At 42.2% G+C, this 18,827-nt stretch overlaps 1 protein-coding gene across 6 annotated transcripts in view; it reads left to right on the forward strand.

Moving 5' to 3' along the window:
* Window positions 1-434: 434 nt before the first annotated feature.
* The window catches only part of CNTNAP4 (contactin associated protein family member 4), a 291,034-nt gene continuing 272,641 nt past the window's right edge, over window positions 435-18,827 (forward strand). For all 6 annotated transcript variants that reach the window (XM_062176397.1, XM_062176399.1, XM_062176403.1 and 3 more), the window contains exon 1: window positions 435-519. In XM_062176397.1, the coding sequence (XP_062032381.1) occupies window positions 435-519 (85 nt within the window). The remainder of the gene's footprint in view (window positions 520-18,827) is intronic.

Here is an 18,827-nt window from a genome sequence, read left to right on the forward strand (position 1 = left end):
ACTGAGCTCGGAGCGGCTCGGTATCCGGAGGAGGTTGCGGCTGCCCATTTCTGGGACCTGCTGCGAGGAGTGGGCGTGGCCTCGCAGTGAGGATGCTTGTTAGGGAAGATGCTGGGTGCCTGTCGGTGAGGAGTGGGGCTGTGTGTGTGTGATAGAGTGGAGGGGGGAGAGGGAGAGAGAGGGGGAGGGAGGGAGGGAACGAGAGAGAGAGAGAGAGAGAGAGAGAGAGAGAGAGAGAGAGAGAAGGGAGGGAGGGAGAGAGAGAGCAAGACCAGGAGACCAGGGGAGGAGGGGAGGAGGAAAGAGGGAGGGAGGGAGACTGAGAGAGACTCAGGTACTGAAGACCCAGGAGGAGCTGGGAGAGGGACTGAAGCCGGGCTGGAGCCCGGGCAGAGCCACGCAAGATCTTCTGCGGGAGCCCAGCAGATGTGAACATGGGGTCTGTCCTCGGAGCCCTCCTCCAAGCACTACTTCTGTTATCTACTCAAAATTGGAGCAGCATCGAAGCTGGGGATTCCTGTAAGTAGACCGCAGATGATTTAAAACTTGCAGGGAGCTCTCTGCACAAACTTTGATTCTGCTGTTTTGATGATTATTTGTTTGCCACTGGATTTGCCGCAAGGCATCTTGCTGTAAATGAAGCAGCCCTTGAAGATTGTGCTAATGCCACTGGGTTGATACTTGTCTTTCCTCCTGGTCTGGGCAAAACAGGCAAAGTGCTATGTCTCTTTTTGTCTGCGAGTAGGATCTTACCCTCTTGTCTTTGAATATTCATTGAGCATACTCAAGTTCTAGTAAAACATTAAATTAGCATCTTAACCAGGGAAGAGCCTGTGAATGTCTTCATTTCTTCCCCTTTTTACGGACTACAGGCTTTTATTGGAATTATGTCTAACAAGAAAGCAACTGGCAGACTTTACATTCTGCTGCATTAGCTTACATTTCTGAAGTTTGCGATTTGGCACACCAGCGGCTGGCTGCATCTTTAAAATGATGCAGGCTAATAGCTGGAATGTACTGCAGGCTTCAGGAGCAGGCAAACCTCAATATTCAGATCTGTGTCCTCACCGCTAAAAGCATGGGACTTGGAGAAAGAGGGGCTGATTGCTACGTTTTGCAGAAAGGCAAACATTCTGGTGATTTTTCAAAAGTGGTATGCTTCGGTGGTTGAATTTGTGACTTCACATGCTTGTGATGGAATATTCTGACTCTGAGTCCATTGGTTCAGGCATGGTTTACTGCATCCTTATTTCTGATTTGAATATTGTTCGAAATAGTTGACAGACTCTCTCCAGCCACTTTTTTTTTTTAAACCAGAGATTAAAAAAAAAAGTTTTAAAAGTTGTGTTTGGCTTAAAATTCCCAAGTGGAAGAATTTTGCCCTTCTCACTAAACGACAGCCAAGCTCGGCTAGCACAACTTTGGATTCTCTCTTGGCTGTTGAAGGAAGAGCTCATTTGCTTATCATGAAAGGGCCATGAGGCCTGTTTTAGGAGCCTGTGTTGCTGCTGGATCACCTTAGGTGTGGGTGATGGAAGCCAACCATCAGGCGTTTGCTGTGGTGCATCCCCCGATTGCATTGATGGACTCTCCTATGGGAAAAACAGGAACTTCCCACCCCATGTCCATTCTCACTGCGCGAGCACTGTGACTTCAAGTCTCCATTCAGTGGGAGCTCCTTGAATGTCACCGTGGATCAGTGGCTCTGAAAGCTGAGAACGTCGGCACTCCAGGTGCTGCCCTGTGTCTCAGATTCAGTTTTAAATTTGAATGTGTGGGACTCCTACAATTCGGTACAATTTGCCTAACTTCATCTGGTTGCAGTCTTGGAATCCTGGAATGGTAGCGTTTGACAAACACTGAAACAAATAAGCAGCAGTAGCAACAACAACATCACAGGCACCCACATACAATTGAAGTTTTGTAGAAAAGGGGTGATTCGTCTTCCAACTACTGAAGTTCAATGAAAAAGGAAGGCACTAGAGGTCACTCTTACAATGTGAAGCACAGCACTTTACACATCTTCCCTTAGGAAAAGCACAGCTCAGCTCTGGCCTAGACTCAGTCATATCAGTGTTTTTCCAGTATTCTGCTCGTAGTTGGGGTTACAGTACATTAACACGGTTAATTGGGCCACTAGTTGTTCATGTTTGTCTTCTTGAAGCCCAATACACAGCATAAATGGTAGACTCACGTTAAATAGCTTTCTTGAGCAAGGTATCTCCTTAGTGAAGTGAAGATGACCTACTGAGATCTGGCGAGAGTTGAGTCTTCATGTCTGGCGGGCTGTAGATGGACCTCTTGTTGACGCTTGAAATTTCAGTCCTGGTTCTGTACCTGTTCAGCGCTGGTGTGTTCAGGAAGTAGTTCAATGCTCTGGTAAATCTTTGATGAACTTAGAGAGCCCATAACATTTTAAATTAATAGGAACATTTAAATACTGAAGTTGGAGTTATTGGTTACTATACCTGTTAGGAGTTGACTGTTCTTCAAATGCCAAGTGACTTCATCTAATGAAAGTCTCGTTTAGTAATTTCTGGTTGATATTTTGACAGTGTAATTTGCAGCAATAGATAGAAGAGAAAATGGTTCATTTCACAAATTGAATTTTATTGCACAGTATTTAGAAAGGATTTTCTTTTTGGAAAGAACAAATTCTGTTTGATTCCCAAGTCATGGTAGAGAGTATTTCAGATGTTTTATACTTTTTGGAAGGACAAGTATATATGTTTACCAGTGAGACTGGAATTTAGTGTTAAGAGCAAGCAGCCTCAACCAGCAAAGTACATTAAAGTATTCTAAGAGCTGTAATAATTCTTTTGGACAGGACTTTATATTAGCAAAAGGTGAATCAATCTTAAATACCAATATTGAAGTCAGGGAGAACTGAATATAAATAAAGAAAATTAAAAGTCTTTTTCTGTCTCTCAGGTGAACCCAAAGCCCTTTTCTCTTTATTTGCAGCTGATTCACCAGGAGCAAATCTGTCATCTTCCAAGTCAGTCAAAGGCCGCCCATGGGAAAGCTTTTTGGCACTGGACAGAGCAGACATTAGGCACACTGTAATATGAATGTTAATTGTTCTGGTTAATCAGCAGGGAAGCTTTACAATAGAAGGATTCTGTGCACATATACACACATTTTTACATATATGTACATGTACTATGTATATACATGATGTATATGTATAATATATACATACATATACATAATGTATATGTATGTAATGTATATACTATGTATATACATAATGTATATACATAATGTATATGTGTAGACTGGTACACCCACGTCCTTGCACAGTTTTTGTGACTATGTTAAGTACTGTCTTGTACAAAGATGGAGTATGTTGAGTGGACCACATTCTTTGCCTATGGGTGCCTATCTGTCTGACTTTGAAAAGCAGTCAATTTGTTGAAAGTCTCTTCTCTTTGTTCGTTGTGATATCGCAGTGCCCCTTTCATGAATGTTTGGAGACAGATCCTTGTGGAAGGCTTTGCTATTTGAGAAGCTTCACTGACTCTTCATCACTTGCTAAGAGAGAAACATCAAGAAGGGAGAAACCTGTTATGTAACTCTTCTGAGGAATTCACCGTTTCTGAATATTAAGACATTGATAGCTCTGGGAGGGATCAGCGCACCACAAAACTAGAGACAGGTGTAAAGTCGTAGGGCTGGAGAGAGTTTCGCGTTTATTTTTTGCTCCTGCAGGTCATGTGACAGAGGCTGCCTGGTTTCTGGTGTACTGAATCTTACTCTGAGTAATGCGCACCTTAGAACTTATCAATGAGTTCATTAGAACATCTCATTGTATTCCTTCTTTCTACATTTGAAATAGATATGTCTGACAGCTACTTTAAAAAAGTACTGAAGAATCTGTAATAGATGAAGGTAATGGCTTGAATAGGCAATTGCTTTTGTGGGCTTTGGGAAGCAACCCAACTGTGATTGGAAAGATTCTCAAATTGTTCATACTTAACCATTCATTCTTTCTAGAAGCTTCTTCCTCCCTTTCCCCAAATCCATGTGTATAGCAATTAACCAGAATACGACAGTAAAGTACTGATACAATGTAGTCTATTATGCAATGTGTCAGGTGGACCCTCAGCCATGAAGATCAGCAGGCACACTGACTCTTGTAATGGCAGCCGGTATTTATTTTTATTCCTTCAGTCCATTCTCCCCACTTCTTATTGCATATACCTCAAATCATCTCTGATTAGGGAAGTTTCTGGCACTGGGGAAATCATTGCTCATAAGCTAACATGAACGTCAACTCTGATACCTAGTGGTTACTCTAGATAATAAATATTACTATCTTCTGAAATTAATATTGGAAGTTGTGCCATATGAAGGTATTTCAAAATAGAGTTAAAAGTTTCTTTTAGTGTGAAACATTTGAAACCATGCTGTTTTTTCACGGTGTGCATTTTCATGAACTTTTTAAAGAATTCTCATATAAATAGAGAAATTTTGGCACCAAAATTATCTTTTTTAATGCCATTTTCCACAAACTTTTTGATGTACTCTCAAAAAATGTCTGATTTCTCTGTTGAAGCCAATCTGTATAGCAAGATTAAATTGACTTATTTCTTCCATGAAAACAGGTGAATTGAGTGGCATGATACAAATTGTAAGATATCACCATTTTTAGCTTAGAGGTTTCCAGGTCCCATGAACCAAATCGGACCTGCTGCCTTTTTTTTTTTTTTTTTGGTGTTATTTAAGATAAGGGAGTTTTTGCATTTTTAGCTGAAAAAATTGAAGGAAGACTGTTTTATGGTACAAAATATATACAATTCAAATTTAGTCATCCATTATATGTAGAACTGTATGACCAGAATTTTTGCTTCAAATGCTAATATTATGTTTTTCAAAGTATTTTTCTGTTTTGCTAAGTACTTATATAACATTCTTTTCTAGTTGTCTTTTCATAGAATAAGTTCATTGCTGCTGATTTAAATAATGTGTAGTATATAAATGATACTACTATGATAAAGCTTAGTCTTAATAAGTTTGCCCACAAGTCCAAATTTGTGGGATTGTGGTACTAAAGGTCAACATTACCCTTAATAGGAAACCTTCAAGTTAATATCTCTGTCATGTTCCTTCAGAAATCTTGTTAGTGCTGTGAGCATGAATTATTGGTAATTACGTGTAGAGTTTTAGCAGTTTTGAGTGCTAAGGGGGCATATGTCTTCTCAAGTAATCCTATTGGTATAAGATGTTCAGTAATTTCATCTTGATATTTTGAACAAAAATTCTAATGTTAATTTCCATTTTCATGAGTATAAACATTTTCACTCCACACCAATCAGAAACTTACATTAAGGGAAACGTTCTTCTAAGAAGAGTGCTTTTGCCTCTATGCCTTTTAAAACAACAGCTTCCTAACAATTCTGAAATTGGCAAACTTTCTAGAATAAATTGAGTCATAGATTTTCGCTTAAGCCTTATCCACTGAGAATTCACAATAATTAAGCAAGTGCCTTTCACCTAGTCATGCCAATATAATTAATTTGTGTGTCAATGCCTTGTCCGTTTGGAATTGTATTTATTTTTGATTTCCAAGAACTAATCATTGGCCTCATTTGTTTACATTACACTGTTTACTACTGTCTTTTTATTTATTTATTTATTTGACAGCTAGAGTTAGACAATGAGAGAGACAGACAGAAAGGTCTTCTTTCCGTTGGTTCACTCCCAAAAATGGCCGCTACAGCCGCAGCTGTGCCGATCCGAAGCCAGGAGCCAGGTGCCTCTTCCTGGTCTCCCATGTGGGTGCAGGGGCCCAAGCACTTGGGCCATCCTCCACTGCCTTCCCAGGCCACAGCAGAGAGCTGGACTGGGAGAGGAACAACCGGGACTAGAACCTAGTGCCCATATGGGAGGATTAACCAAGTGAGCCAAGGAGTCAGCCCTTACTACAGTCTTTTTAAAAAAGTTAAGATTAACTGATTGTAATATCTAAATAATGATTTTCATTGAAATTTTGTTGCAGCAGTATTTTTCAAAATAGATGGTCATTTGATAAAACAGTTTATTCATAGTGTTGTTTTTAGTGATCCAATTCTAAGAGAAGATTTTAAGCATCATCTAAAGACCGACTTCCCAATCAAAGTAAAACTGCTAGAACTAGGACAGTCTCAGGGCAGTTACTGGAATGTGACTTTCTCTGTTGTCAACAAGAGCTGTGATAGGATTCATGACCGTCCACTCTAAGTAGACGATTAGGAATGGTGACATTGGCATTGAGTGGCTCTGCAGGGTTTTTGTTTGATTTGTTATCACACAATAGATTATCAGTCTTGTTTACAAATACCTACCTTTCTCTATTTTATACTATGTTTAGAACTTGGATTTCTTTTACCTTAGATTAGTCAATATGGAATTGGAAACCTAATGTTGTTAGCTGATGAATCAAAGGTTGCTAGTTCTTCCAAGGTTATCTAAGAAATCCTTCACTATCCTTTTAAAAGTATTTTCCTTTCCTTCTTAATGGGTTAAATTTTACAGAATGGTTCAGCCCCTGAAAACAGTAAGAAGAAAAGAAAAATGTCTATAGTCTATGAATCCTATAAAACCAATTCAGATTGGTAGTTGAGTATTTCTGATGAAATGTTTAATTATACAAATATTGGTATGATTTTTTGGCAACAGGCTAGTGTTTCAATGGTCATTGATTGAAAAATTTTGATCTCAAAACTTTCTTAGTATTTATCAGGAATCATTTGCTATTTGTCAAGTTAACTGGTATCATGGGAAATATTGAGTCATCACAGAATATATCCTTAAAATGAAAGATGGCTCATGAATATTCTACATACAAAATACAAAATGAACTGTGTTGATGGTGGCAGTGAAAGGGTGAGTTCTTTTTTTTTTTAAGATTTATTTATTTATTTGAAAGAGTTACACAGAGAGGAGAGGCAGAGAGAGAGAGAGAGAGAGAGAGAGAGAGAGAGAGAGAGGTCTTCCATCTGCTGGTTTACTCCCCAATCTCCCCAGTTGGCCACATTCGCTGGAACTGCACCAATCTGAAGCCAGGAACCAGGAGCTTCTTCCAGGTCTTCCACGTAGTTGCAGGGACCCAAGGACTTGGGCCATCTTCTACTGCTTTCCCAGGCCATGGCCGAGAGCTGGATCAGAAGTGGAGCAGCCGGGTCTCGAACTGGTGCCCATATAGGATACCGGTGTTTCAGGCCAGAGCGTTAACCTGCTATGCCACAGTGTGGGCCTGGAAGGGTGAGTTCTTAAAGAATGTATGGGTGATTGTTTTACTGGGTATTTCTTTAATAGCAGGTCTTGCATTGTAGGATCAAAGTTAAGGTCTGTTTGGTTTTGATCATTTTCAAAAGAAAAATCTAAGAGAAACAAATGCCCCAAATTTTTATTTATTTGAGAGGCGGAGTGTCAGAGAGAGAGAGACAGAGAGACAGACAGACAGTGAAGAAGAGATTTGGTTCATTCCCCAAATGGCCAAAATGGCTGAAGCTGGACCAGGCTGAATCCAGGAGCCTGGAACTCCGTGTTTCCCACATGGGTGGTAGGGTCCCATGTACTTGGGCCATCTTCTGCTGCCTTCCCAACCACATTATCAGAGAACCGAATCGCATGTGTAGCAGCTGGGACTTGAACTGGGTAACTGGCAAAATCCCGGTATGGGATTTTGGTGCTGCAGGCAGTGGTTTAACCTGCTGCAGCACAGTGCCAGTCCCTGATGTGTGAGATTTCAACAAGGTATCTCTGAGGCTGTGGTTGTCTGACCGTGTGCACTTAGGGATGCACGTGCGAATGCACATGTCTTACGCATGTATATAGTGTATGCATTCATTTGACTTCCGGAACTGGCCGTTCTTGTTTCTAAGTCTGATTTTATTTATTAAATTTTAAAGTTTTATTCATTTATTTATGTGAAAGCAGAGTGAGAGAGAGAAAGACAGACAGACAGACACACACACACACACAGATCTTCCATTCGCTAGTTCACTTCCCAGATGACTGCAACCAGTAGGGATGTGTCAGGCTGGATGGAGCCAAGAGCGTGAACTCCATTCAGGTCTCCCATGTGGATGGCAGGAACCCACGTATTTGGACCATCCTCAGCTGCCTCCTAGGATGTCCACAGGCAGGAAGCTGGAGGGACTGTGTGCCAGGCATTCAGCTGGGGTGCTGGGTGTCCCAAGCAGTAATTTCTCCTGTAGTGTTATATGCACAGCCCTGTTTTTCCAGAGTTTGGATCTCCAAAGTGTGGGTGAAGAATGCCAGAGCCTGGTGGTTCTGTGTTGATGAGAGTAAATCTGATGCATTCTGCAGAAGGAAAGCTGTGTTTGTCTTCCAGTTGACTTGGAGGATAAAACTTTCATCAAAGTATCTTTTGCCAAGGCAGTCACATCCTTGGTGCCTGGAACTAGATTATCCCATAATGATAGAGAATGTGTACGTAAAATCCACTGTGAGTTATTATTATTGCTTCAGTCTGCCCACAGAACACTTGTATTTGGAAGAGGAAGAGTGTGTGATTGATGTTTGTTTTTCTTCCCAATGAATTTTTGTCATGGTTCATGGCAAAGTGGTACTCTAGTAATAAAATCGGAGAAGTAGCCTAACAGGAGGTAAAAACGAACCTGTTTATGTTACAGTTAATGAGTCATTCCAGTGTAATAATTGGAAAAGTGAGTGAGGCCTGAAAACATTTGACATTTTAAGTAGTTCAAAATTAGTAACTATAAAAATTTTTAATGCCGTAACTATTTAATAGAGCAGTGATGAAATTTATCTCTAAGGTTTTTAAATCACAAAGGAAAAATAGCATGCTATGTATCAGTTGGCCATAGCTCTAATTACGTTTTTATTAAGTATCTTTCATACTTTGTGGTGCCTTAGAATCGGACAAGATGTGCTTTTAAATCGTAAAAGACATATTTGTTTCTATAACCATTTTTTTTTTCCGCAGGGGCAATTATGGTACTTACAAATGGGGTCATAGGTGGATATTAGTTTAGCGGTAGCATGTAAATACATCAATGCACCTGCCTTTATAAATTACATTTATTGTATCATTTTCAAACTATAACCTATCATTTCATTACTTAGTGTAGTCTGTAGTTATAACCTACAAAGTTTTAAAAAAAATTATCCTTTGAATAAGGACACCAATAAACTCTCATAGGGATTAGTCATAAGAATTAACATTGATAGTTCTCTGGATGACCTTGAACATATATATGTGAATTTATATATATATATATATATATATATGAATATGTATGTAGATATAAATATGTTTTTATTTGTTTGGAAGGTAGAGAGCATGTATGAGAGAGCAAGAGCGAGAGAAAGGGAGAAAAGGAGAGAGATTGTCTGCTGATTCATGCCCCAAATACCTGTAATAGCCTGGACTGGGCCAGGTTGAAGTCAGGATCCTAGAACCCAATCCAAGTCTCTCCAATAGATTGCAGGGTTCTGACTACTAGAGCCATAACCCACTGCCTTCCAGGGTGTGCATTGGCAGGAAGCTGGCAAATGAAGTGGAGCCAAGGTTCAAATAAACCTGGGTTCAAATAAACTTGAACCCAAGCACTCAGATATGGAATGTGGATGTCTCGAGCTGCATCTTAACCACTATGCCATAAGCATTCCCCTTGAGCCCATACTTTATTCCCTTGGTCCACAGTGGAGACACCCAATTTTGTTTCAATATCAACCAGTAACCTTTGCTTATACAAGAACCAATGTAAGGATTTCTTGGAAAATTCGAGAAGATTAAATCTCCGGGCTAGTAACTCTTCTGCAAATAGTGATGTATGTGTTCAGACCTTCAAGACTTTTCTTCAGTTTTCGAAAGTATTAACGTGTGTTTGTCTTTTAAAATCTGTTGATTAGCAGTTGACCACAGAGAAGGAAGGGACTAAATTGAAAATGGCCTTTAAGAGAATTGAATTGCCGAGTTGAAACCATTACTGTGTGCGTATGTGCGTATCTTTGTGTATTGGAAGATATTAAGGGTTGGAAGTGAGGAAGAGGCCATGTTGATTGGGTAACGGCGAACACTGCTCCTGGTGACATATTTTGGATTAGTGTTAGAATATACAATAAGATTGTTTCTTATTTCTTATCCATACTAGGAGTCTCCAGGATGCTTTTACAACAATGTGTGGGGTTAAAAATTAACAAGAGACCTTTTTGCATCCAATTGAAATTCATCTTAAACACAGGAACAGGTTTATCCTTTTGTGATTTCAAAGTTCTGTATTTTCTGGGACTTGTTGGGAAAAGCTCAGACTCGCTGCTCACCTTCTCCCCAGTCCTCGGCTGCTGGTCTCTCTAAACATGGTGGTGCGTTGGAGAATGGCAGAAGAGAGTTTGGCTTAATAGCCACTAGATAAATTGAGATATAATTTAACATTTTTTTAAAGATAATGTTGTGATATGACAGTGGTGCCAAGTCAAGGGCGTTACAAACAAAGTTTAACGTTTTTCACACCATTCGCTTTTATCTCTCCATTTTGGCTGATTTTAAGCAAAAAGAGTATCTCCAAGGCTGAAAGCAGCATGAATGCTTAGTGATCCTCATAATTAAGGATTTGTAATACATATTTGCATTTGCCATGTTTTCGATGTTTAGGACTTAATTAAAAGAACATTGCTAAAATAAAAGCAATTCTATGTAAACTGGCGGCGAGGGAGTTCTGTGCATGGTTTATAAAGCTGCCCGATTAGATTCTTTTGTTCCATGTGTATGATTTCTGTGCCTGTTTGAACTGTGGTCTTCAGTGTGGAGACCATGTTGCCGTCCTGTTAAGAGAACGTCACCCACCTCTAAAACATCCCAGCACAGCCTGTGAAGTATCCTAGTGGTGTAACTTTTCCTATAATAGACAAAAAATACGGATAATTTTAGAAAAGACTCGGAAGCTTTAAGAGGGCAAAGAGCCAATGCCGAAGATGCGTTTGATGCCTTAAATTCATAGCACCCTTTCCCTCAAAAAGGATCGTGGGAAAATAAATGGTCAAAGATTCTAACAGAGGAAAGGAACAAAGTGGGCTAATAAAGCTATGATGTACATTGTAGATACTACAGATAAAACTATGCTCACAATAAATTAGCATGCTTCATGTGCAAAACTGAGCTAAATCCATGGTTTACTGCTTCTCCATGTAAATGCCCATATTCAGTTCTTGGATGCCTTGCAATGTTCTTGCATCTGCAATGGATTTTCAAATCTATCTATCTGTCTGTCTATCTATCTATCTATCTATCTATCCATCCATCCATCCATCCATATATATGTATATATATGTACATAGTATGTATGTATGTGTAACTTCAATGTTACATAGGTAAGCATGAAAAGAATGCATAAGTGTCATTATTCGCCACAATCTGGAGAACACGCCAGGAAGTTCGCTATTTTTCTGAGTTAGCAAAATCGAACCTCCTGTGATCATTTTCTTCTTCCATTTTCCTGGATATGAGGGTGATCTGGCTGACATCTGTCACGTTAGCCATTGCCAGGGCTGGCTTGGCTGTCTTGGCTGGCAAGGCGTCCCCTCTACCTTCCTCACTGCTCGCTAGGAGTCCTGTGCCCTCCGTTCTGTATCCTGCAATATTCTTCAATACTACGCATATTATTTTATTTTTAGGTAAGCCTGGCATAATACACTGGTGTGTGGAATCAAAGGTTTTTGTTAAAGAAAACAAACCCTCAAATTTTGCCTTGTAGCTATGGGTGCTTTCAACATTAAGTTCAGACTTACAGCATCACAAACAAAGATCTAATTTGTATTTGCGTCCTTTCTATCTTTGTCTGTTATGGATTTTTTTTAAAGATTTATTTTATTTATTTAAAAGGCAGAGTTGGAGAGAGAGAGATAAGGAGAGAGGGGAAGAAGGGAGAGGGAGAGGGAGAGGGAGAGGGAAAGGGAGAGGGAGAGGGAGAGGGAGAGAGAGAGAGAGAGAGAGACCGACCCATCTTTGATTCACTGGTTCACTCCCTAGATGACTACAATGGCCAGGACCGGTCAGGGCTGAAGTCAGGAGCCTGGAACTGCATCAGGGTCTCCTGTGTGGTGGCAGGAGCCCAGGCACTTAGGCTATCTTCTGCTGCTTTTCCAGGCACTGTAGCAGGGAGCTGAGTCGGAAGTGGAACAGCTGAGACTTGTATCGACGCCATATGGGATGCTGGCGTTGCAGCCCTCTGTTACTGCTTTCTCTCCCTCAGATTCCTGCTGTTTCCGATGTCTGTCACTTCTGTCTCCTGGCCTTTGTGTTAGATGGCCCCTTTGCTGGACTGCTGGCAGTCAGTTTCCCCTAGATCTCCCTGGAAAACTTTGTCTCGAAGCAAATTCTCCTTCTTGGAGAGTGTTAGCTGATAAAAACATCTCAACTCTCGTCATCCTCTGGCAGAAATCCCATAACACCTCAAGGCCTCACGTATTCCTGCTCTGACCTTCGAGTGTCAAAACTGATTAATAATAATAATTTAAAAATCTCCTTACAAAACTGAAGTCTTTGAAAGGCAAGGGTATTGTTTTAATCACTTCTGTATCAGTAACACCTAGTACAGGATCTGTAACAAAGAGGATATTCAGTAATAGGGAACAAATACATGGATGGATAGTACAGACATTATTTTCAATTGAAAGACGTAAGGGGTCAGTGATATGGTGCCTTGGGTTAGGCCACCACCTGTGACTCCAGCATCCCATAAGGGTGCCCATTACAGTCCTGGCTACTCCACTTCTCATCCAGATCCCTGCTAATGTACCTGGGAAAGCATTGGAAGATGGCCCATGTCCTTGGTAGATCCAGATGGAGTTCCAGCTTCTTGGCTTTGGTCTGGTCCAGCTCTGGACTATTGGAGCCATTTTGGAGAGTGAACCATTAAATGGAAGGTCTCTCTCTCTCTTTCTCTTTGTTTCTCCTTGCCTCTCTTCAACTCTGCCTTTCAAATAAATACATCTTAAAGAAAAGGGGCCGGTGCCATGGCTCAGTTGGTTAATCCTCCGCCTGCGGCGCCAGCATTCTATATGGGTGCTGGGTTCTAGTACCAGTTGCTCCTCTTCCAGTCCAGCTCTCTGCTGAGGCCTGGGAAGATAGTGGAGGATGGCCCAAGTGCTTGGGCCCCTGCACCTGCATAGAAGACCAGGAGGAAGCACCTGGCTCCTGGCTTCGGATTGGTGCAGCGCCGGCCATAGTGGCCATTTGGGGGGTGAATCAATGGAAGGAAGACCTTTCTCTCTGTCTCTCTCTCTCTCTCACTGTCTAACTCTGCCTGTCAAATAAAAACAAAGAAAAGAAACACATAAAACACAGGAGATGAAAAAAATCTGGCCAGAGGAATCACAATGTTGTGTATACTGATAATTTTTTCAAAGATTTTTTTGTTATGTGTTTGAGAGGGAGAGTTACAGAGGGAGGAAGACAGAGGTCTTGAATCCACTGGTTCACTCTCCAAATGGCTGCAATGGCAAGAGCTGAGCTGATTGGAAGCCACGACCCAAGTTCTTTTTCTGGGTCTCCCATGTGGATGTAGGGGCCCAAGCACTGGGACCATCTTCTGCAGCTTTCTCAGGCACATGAGCAGGGAGCTGGATAGGAAGTGGAGCGGCTGGGACTTGAGCCAGTGCCCATATGGGATGCTGGCACCTCAGGCAGAGGCTTTGCCCACTACACCACAGCACTGGCCTCCTGATAATGTTTTTAGAAGTAGCTTTCATTTAAGAGACTATTCATTCTAGCTATCCTTATTAAATTTTCCTTTATGTTTATCTCTTAAAAATATATTTGTGGGGCTGACACTGCGGCATAGAAGGTAAAGCCGCTGCCTGCAGTGTCGGCATCCCATGCGGGTGCCAGTTTGAGTCCCAGCTGCTCCACTTCCGATCCAGCTCTCTGCTATGGCCTGGGAAAGCAGTAGAAGATGGCCCAAGTCCTTGAGCCCCTGCACCCACATGGGAGACCTGGAAGAAGCTCCTGGCTCCTGACTTCAGATCGGCGCAGCCCTTGCAGTTGCTGCCATCTGATGGGGAGTGAACCATCGGATGATAGACCTCTCTCTCTCTCTGCCTCTGCCTCTTTATAACTCTGCCTTCCAAATAAGTAAATATTTTATGTGAGAGTGTGTGTGTGTGTGTGTATGTGTGTTTAAAAGGCAGAGTGAAAGACAAAAAGAGAGATTCCTTCTGTTTCTGCTACTTCACTCCCCAAATCCCACGGCAGCCAGGGCTGGGACAGGCCTCAGCCAGGAGCCTGGAACTCCATCGAAGTTTTCCAAATGTGTGGCAGGGACCAAAGCACCTGGAATGCCTCCTGGCTCTTTCCCAGGTGCATTGACAGGAGCTGGATCGGAGGCGGAGTACCTAGGACTCACGCCCATACTCGATAGGGGGTGCAGGCGTCCTGACAGCTTATCTCGCTGCACCCACTCCTCTCTGTCACATTTCATTTCTGAGGTTGACTACTTCATCCTCACTCCTAATCCGCTGTCAGGCATCGTCTCTTGGCCAGCTTGTGTTATTTTAAATTACAGGCAATAGTTGTTCATCTTCACATGGTGCCATGTAGTATTTTGCTAGACTGTGTATTGATAACTCAGGATGGTTAGGTTATCCATCGTATCAAACATTTGTCACTTCTTTGCGGTGAGAACCTTTAAGATTCTTTTTTTTTAGATAACTTGAATTATTATACAGTATAATATTAAAAAATATGATCATCCTGTGTGTATTATGGTTTTTCACTTCTTTCTTCCACTCCCTCCTTAATTTCTTATTTATAGTAAATGTAGTTTTATAGGTCACAGTATCCAATTGTTTTGCATTGAAGATTCTCCACGGACAGGCAGATAAAAATGCATCATGAGTATAAAAGAAAGTTGGAATGGCACGTATCCCCTTCTAGGCTACCTGGTGTCTCTCAGTCTCTGTAGCATCTCCCCGATCAGATCCTCCAATTTGGAAGTGCACAGAGAGTTCAGAAAGGTTATGGAATGAAAGGAGGTTTGTTCTGGTGCCATTAAAAAAGGTGTTCCCATCCATGCAGTTTTTCATCTTCCATAAATTTTCTGAGACCCACTCACAGTAAGGTCAAGTACTGTTCCCATGCTAGGATGAGATTTTCAACCCTTCATCCATCTAGGATCTTCATTCTTCAGTATTGGCCTGTATTTTACATTGTCTCACATGGAGAGCTGTGTTTTCATAGAGGGTAGAAGAAAAATCAAACCCACTCTCCATTTTCCCTTTTCGCCATTTGCTTTATCACAATTATGCCACGGCTTCCTTGCTCTTAGTTTACCCAGAAACATGCCCATGACCTTTCATGGACTTTAGCAGTGTTGGCCGGCATTATGATTTCTGAACGCGTTACTTTCCTCTTTTAATTGCATACACGTTCTCTTTTTTGATTTTCCTGTAAAACTTTGCTACTGTTTTGAGATTCCTCTCGTGTTTCTCCCTCCTCATGGTGCACATTTGTGATTTTTATTGCCAGTATTTTATAGTTCATAGCTTTTCACACATGTTGACATATGCTATCATTAATAATGACAGATATTCCGTTTGCATTGGACTCCGGGGACTCTCTGGTGGTGAAGTATGCCTTTTTTCACTTCATTCTCGCACGGCCCTCTAAGGCAGATGTTATTATGACTGTTTTACCAACCAGGAGCCTGAAATGAAGATGGTTCTTCCAAAGCTACTGAGTACCAAAGGGCAGGGCTGAGACCCACACCCACGTCCAGTGGCTCCGAATCCGTTGCTCTCGTTTTCCCCACCAGTCTTTGACGCTGCTTCTGCTCAGTGTTCAAACGCACAAATGCCTGTCCTCAGGGGGACCTCTGTGGCAGGATACATCCACGGCGAAACTTCTGCTTTCTTTCAAGCATTCTTTCTCTTGCATTTTACCAACAAGCCCATTCTCACTGGGCAGAGTGAAGTGTCAGGCACTCAGTATAGACAACTACAATTTTCTACTATTTTCTGATCTGTTTTCTTCCTTGGACCCAAAGACTTACTCCCTCTGAGCTCCTTCTCTGAGCCATCACTTCCAAGAAGGGGATATGGGGAGCTGACACAGGCGCTGTCACAGGAAGATGGCAGCACTTCCTGACTGAGGTGCTCTGCTTGTACTTTATCTGCTCCAACTGACATAACAAAATACCATGGTCTGGGTGCCTGCAACAACAGATGTGTATTTTTTCCCAGATCTGGAGCCTGGAAGTTCAAGATCAAGGTGCTGTCAGGGTTGGTCTCCAGGGAAGCCTCTCTTCCTGGTTTCCAGGTGGCTGCCTTCTCATTCTGTCCTTACCTGGCCGTTCCTTTGTGCACTTGGTGGAGGGAGAGAGGGAGATCTGTTGAGTGTTCCTCTTCTTCTCGGGACACCTGTCTTAGCCAGGTAGGGTCCTACCTGTAGGACCTTGTTTAACCCTATTTACCTTTTCTAAGGTCCTCTCTCAACTCAATTCTATTGGAGATTAGGTTTCTGATACACAAATTTGTGCATGTTGGGGGGCAAGACATAATTCCGTAGTAGGTGGTCACACTGTTGGGACTCCAGAGTGTTCAACACCAGATATGTTGCTTTTCCTGATTGAAACATAACAGCTGCATCAAGTCATCCTCCAATTGCTCTCTCCTCAGTGGCCCTTGCTGGGGTCACTCATAGTAAGCTCATCTGGTAGCAACTGCTGCTTGCTTGCAGGGGTGCTACCACTGTCCTATCCCTTCTCTCTTTTTTAAGATTTATTTGAAAGACAAGGTTATAGATTGAGGTAGAGATTGAGAGAGGGAGTTGGGGTGGGGGGAGTCTTCCGTCTGCTGGTTCATTCCCTAAATGGCTGCTACGGCCAGAGCTGAGCTGATCCGATCCGAAGCCAGCAGCCAGGAGCTTCTTCCGGGTCTCCTATGAAGGTGCAGGGGCCCAAGCACTTGGACCATCCTCTGCTGCTTTCCCAGGTGCATCAGCAGGGAACTGGATAGGAAGTGGTGCAGCCAGGACTCGAACTGGCACCTATATGGAATGCTGGCGCCGCAGGCTGGGCTTTAACCCCCTGTGCCACAGCACTGGCTCCCCCCTTCTCTTTCCTCTGGTGGCTTCTATTCAAGATTTTCTGATATCCCCCAGAGGTATGTGGCTTGTTGATATCAGCAAATAACCTTCCATCATTTTACAACGGTTTTCTATTTTTGGAGCATATTATTTTCCTTGAGTGCATTATTCTCACCCAAATTCTTCTTCCAATAAGTCTCAAAGATACATAGGATAGAAATTTATTGCCCTTTGTTCAAATCACATCTTAGTTTGTCACCAACATTCCCGCAGGTATTATCACAATATCATTTTATCTCCCATCCAAATTAGGTTCTCCTCTCTGTGACTGCGCTCCAGTTGTGTTATGATTTGCTGTGTTTCTCAGAGCTCCTCCCCAAACGTTGATGGTGCAGTTGATTTCCTGTGGCATTTCCCACGTCCTAATCCATAGGTCTCAGAGCACAGAGCTTTTCCTCGTTCCTGCTATAACACATTGTATGCCTCCAATAAGCAAACAACATAAAACAATCACTATTCAATAACTTTTTAAAAGTCAGTTTAAGAGTTGTCTAATTTGAAATTTGTAGAATGCCCTCCAAGTATGGGGAAGTAGGACAGATGTTTGCTGTAGATTATTTCACTCCGTCTTAACACAGCATCTGTTCCTGGCCAGGCACTTTTCGCACGCACACTCGCCCATCCTCGCCAAGTGCGGTTTCTCTTGTGGTTACGTTGCCTCTGCATTTATCTTTTTAAAGGGTTCAGATCAAGTGGAGATGCTCTTATGTAAACCTCGCTCTATTTTTAACCATTTGGTTGTTTGCTGATTTATTTGTGAATTCTCTTGGTCTACCAATACCTCTAGTAGTGGCCATGGCTCCCTGAAGAGTCTTGGAATTCACCAATATGGCAGTTGCCTAAGACATGTACAAATGTCATTGTCATGCACTGTTCATGTTGTCCTACTTTGTCTTGCCAAGCTCCAGATTCTTGTGCAAGGAGGAGCGCAAAGCCCCAGCTGTCTCCTTCCACTCTTCCCCCTTCCTGCTGAAAAATTTACACCTCTTAAAGATAGTTTGCTGTCTCTTCCAGCAGTGTCGTCTGTTCAAACATGAATCAGTGGTGGAGGGTTGAGATTGTCACGTCTGACAGATCTCACAAGCACATCTGTCGCCCTGCAGGAGACCCTCTCACTCATCACCTGGTCTCATCAGTTATATGCACAGCCATCTCTGGAGCCCGTGGAATCTTCCTTCCACATGTCCTCCTTGGAGACTCGTGCCTGGGGCCTCTGGTGGCTCCTGTGACCACCAGCCAGTGTCTGCTCCAGGAAGCTCGAGTCACTGTTCATGGGGAGTCCCGAGTCACTGCCTTACCAACGCTGGCTTGCTGCTGACTTTGCTTTCCTTCTGGCATCTTAGAATTTTCTATCTTTGAGAAAAATTCCAAAATTAAAAAAAAAAAATCACCCTTGTATTTCTCAATGCTGTTTCTCCCTCCTTAATCAGGGAAAGCAACCTATATTTGACAAGTATCGAAATAAACAGGAATTTTTTTTTTTTTTATGAGAGTCTGTTTCCACTGCACAACCGCCAGTGGTCCTGCTTGAGCTGGACTCCCGGAGAGTACACGTGAGTCCGTGTGATATCTAATAGGGCCTTTGAGTGGTTTCCTCATTAATTCCAAACCCTTTCTGGAAAAGAAAAATATCAGAGACTCTGAGGGCACTTTGTACCTCACTCTTTCTTTGACTGCTGACCCCTATGCATCTAGCCCAGCTCGCTTTATAGCT

This window comes from Lepus europaeus, chromosome 19, assembly GCF_033115175.1.
Source record: "Lepus europaeus isolate LE1 chromosome 19, mLepTim1.pri, whole genome shotgun sequence".
Taxonomy (NCBI): Eukaryota; Metazoa; Chordata; class Mammalia; order Lagomorpha; family Leporidae; genus Lepus; species Lepus europaeus.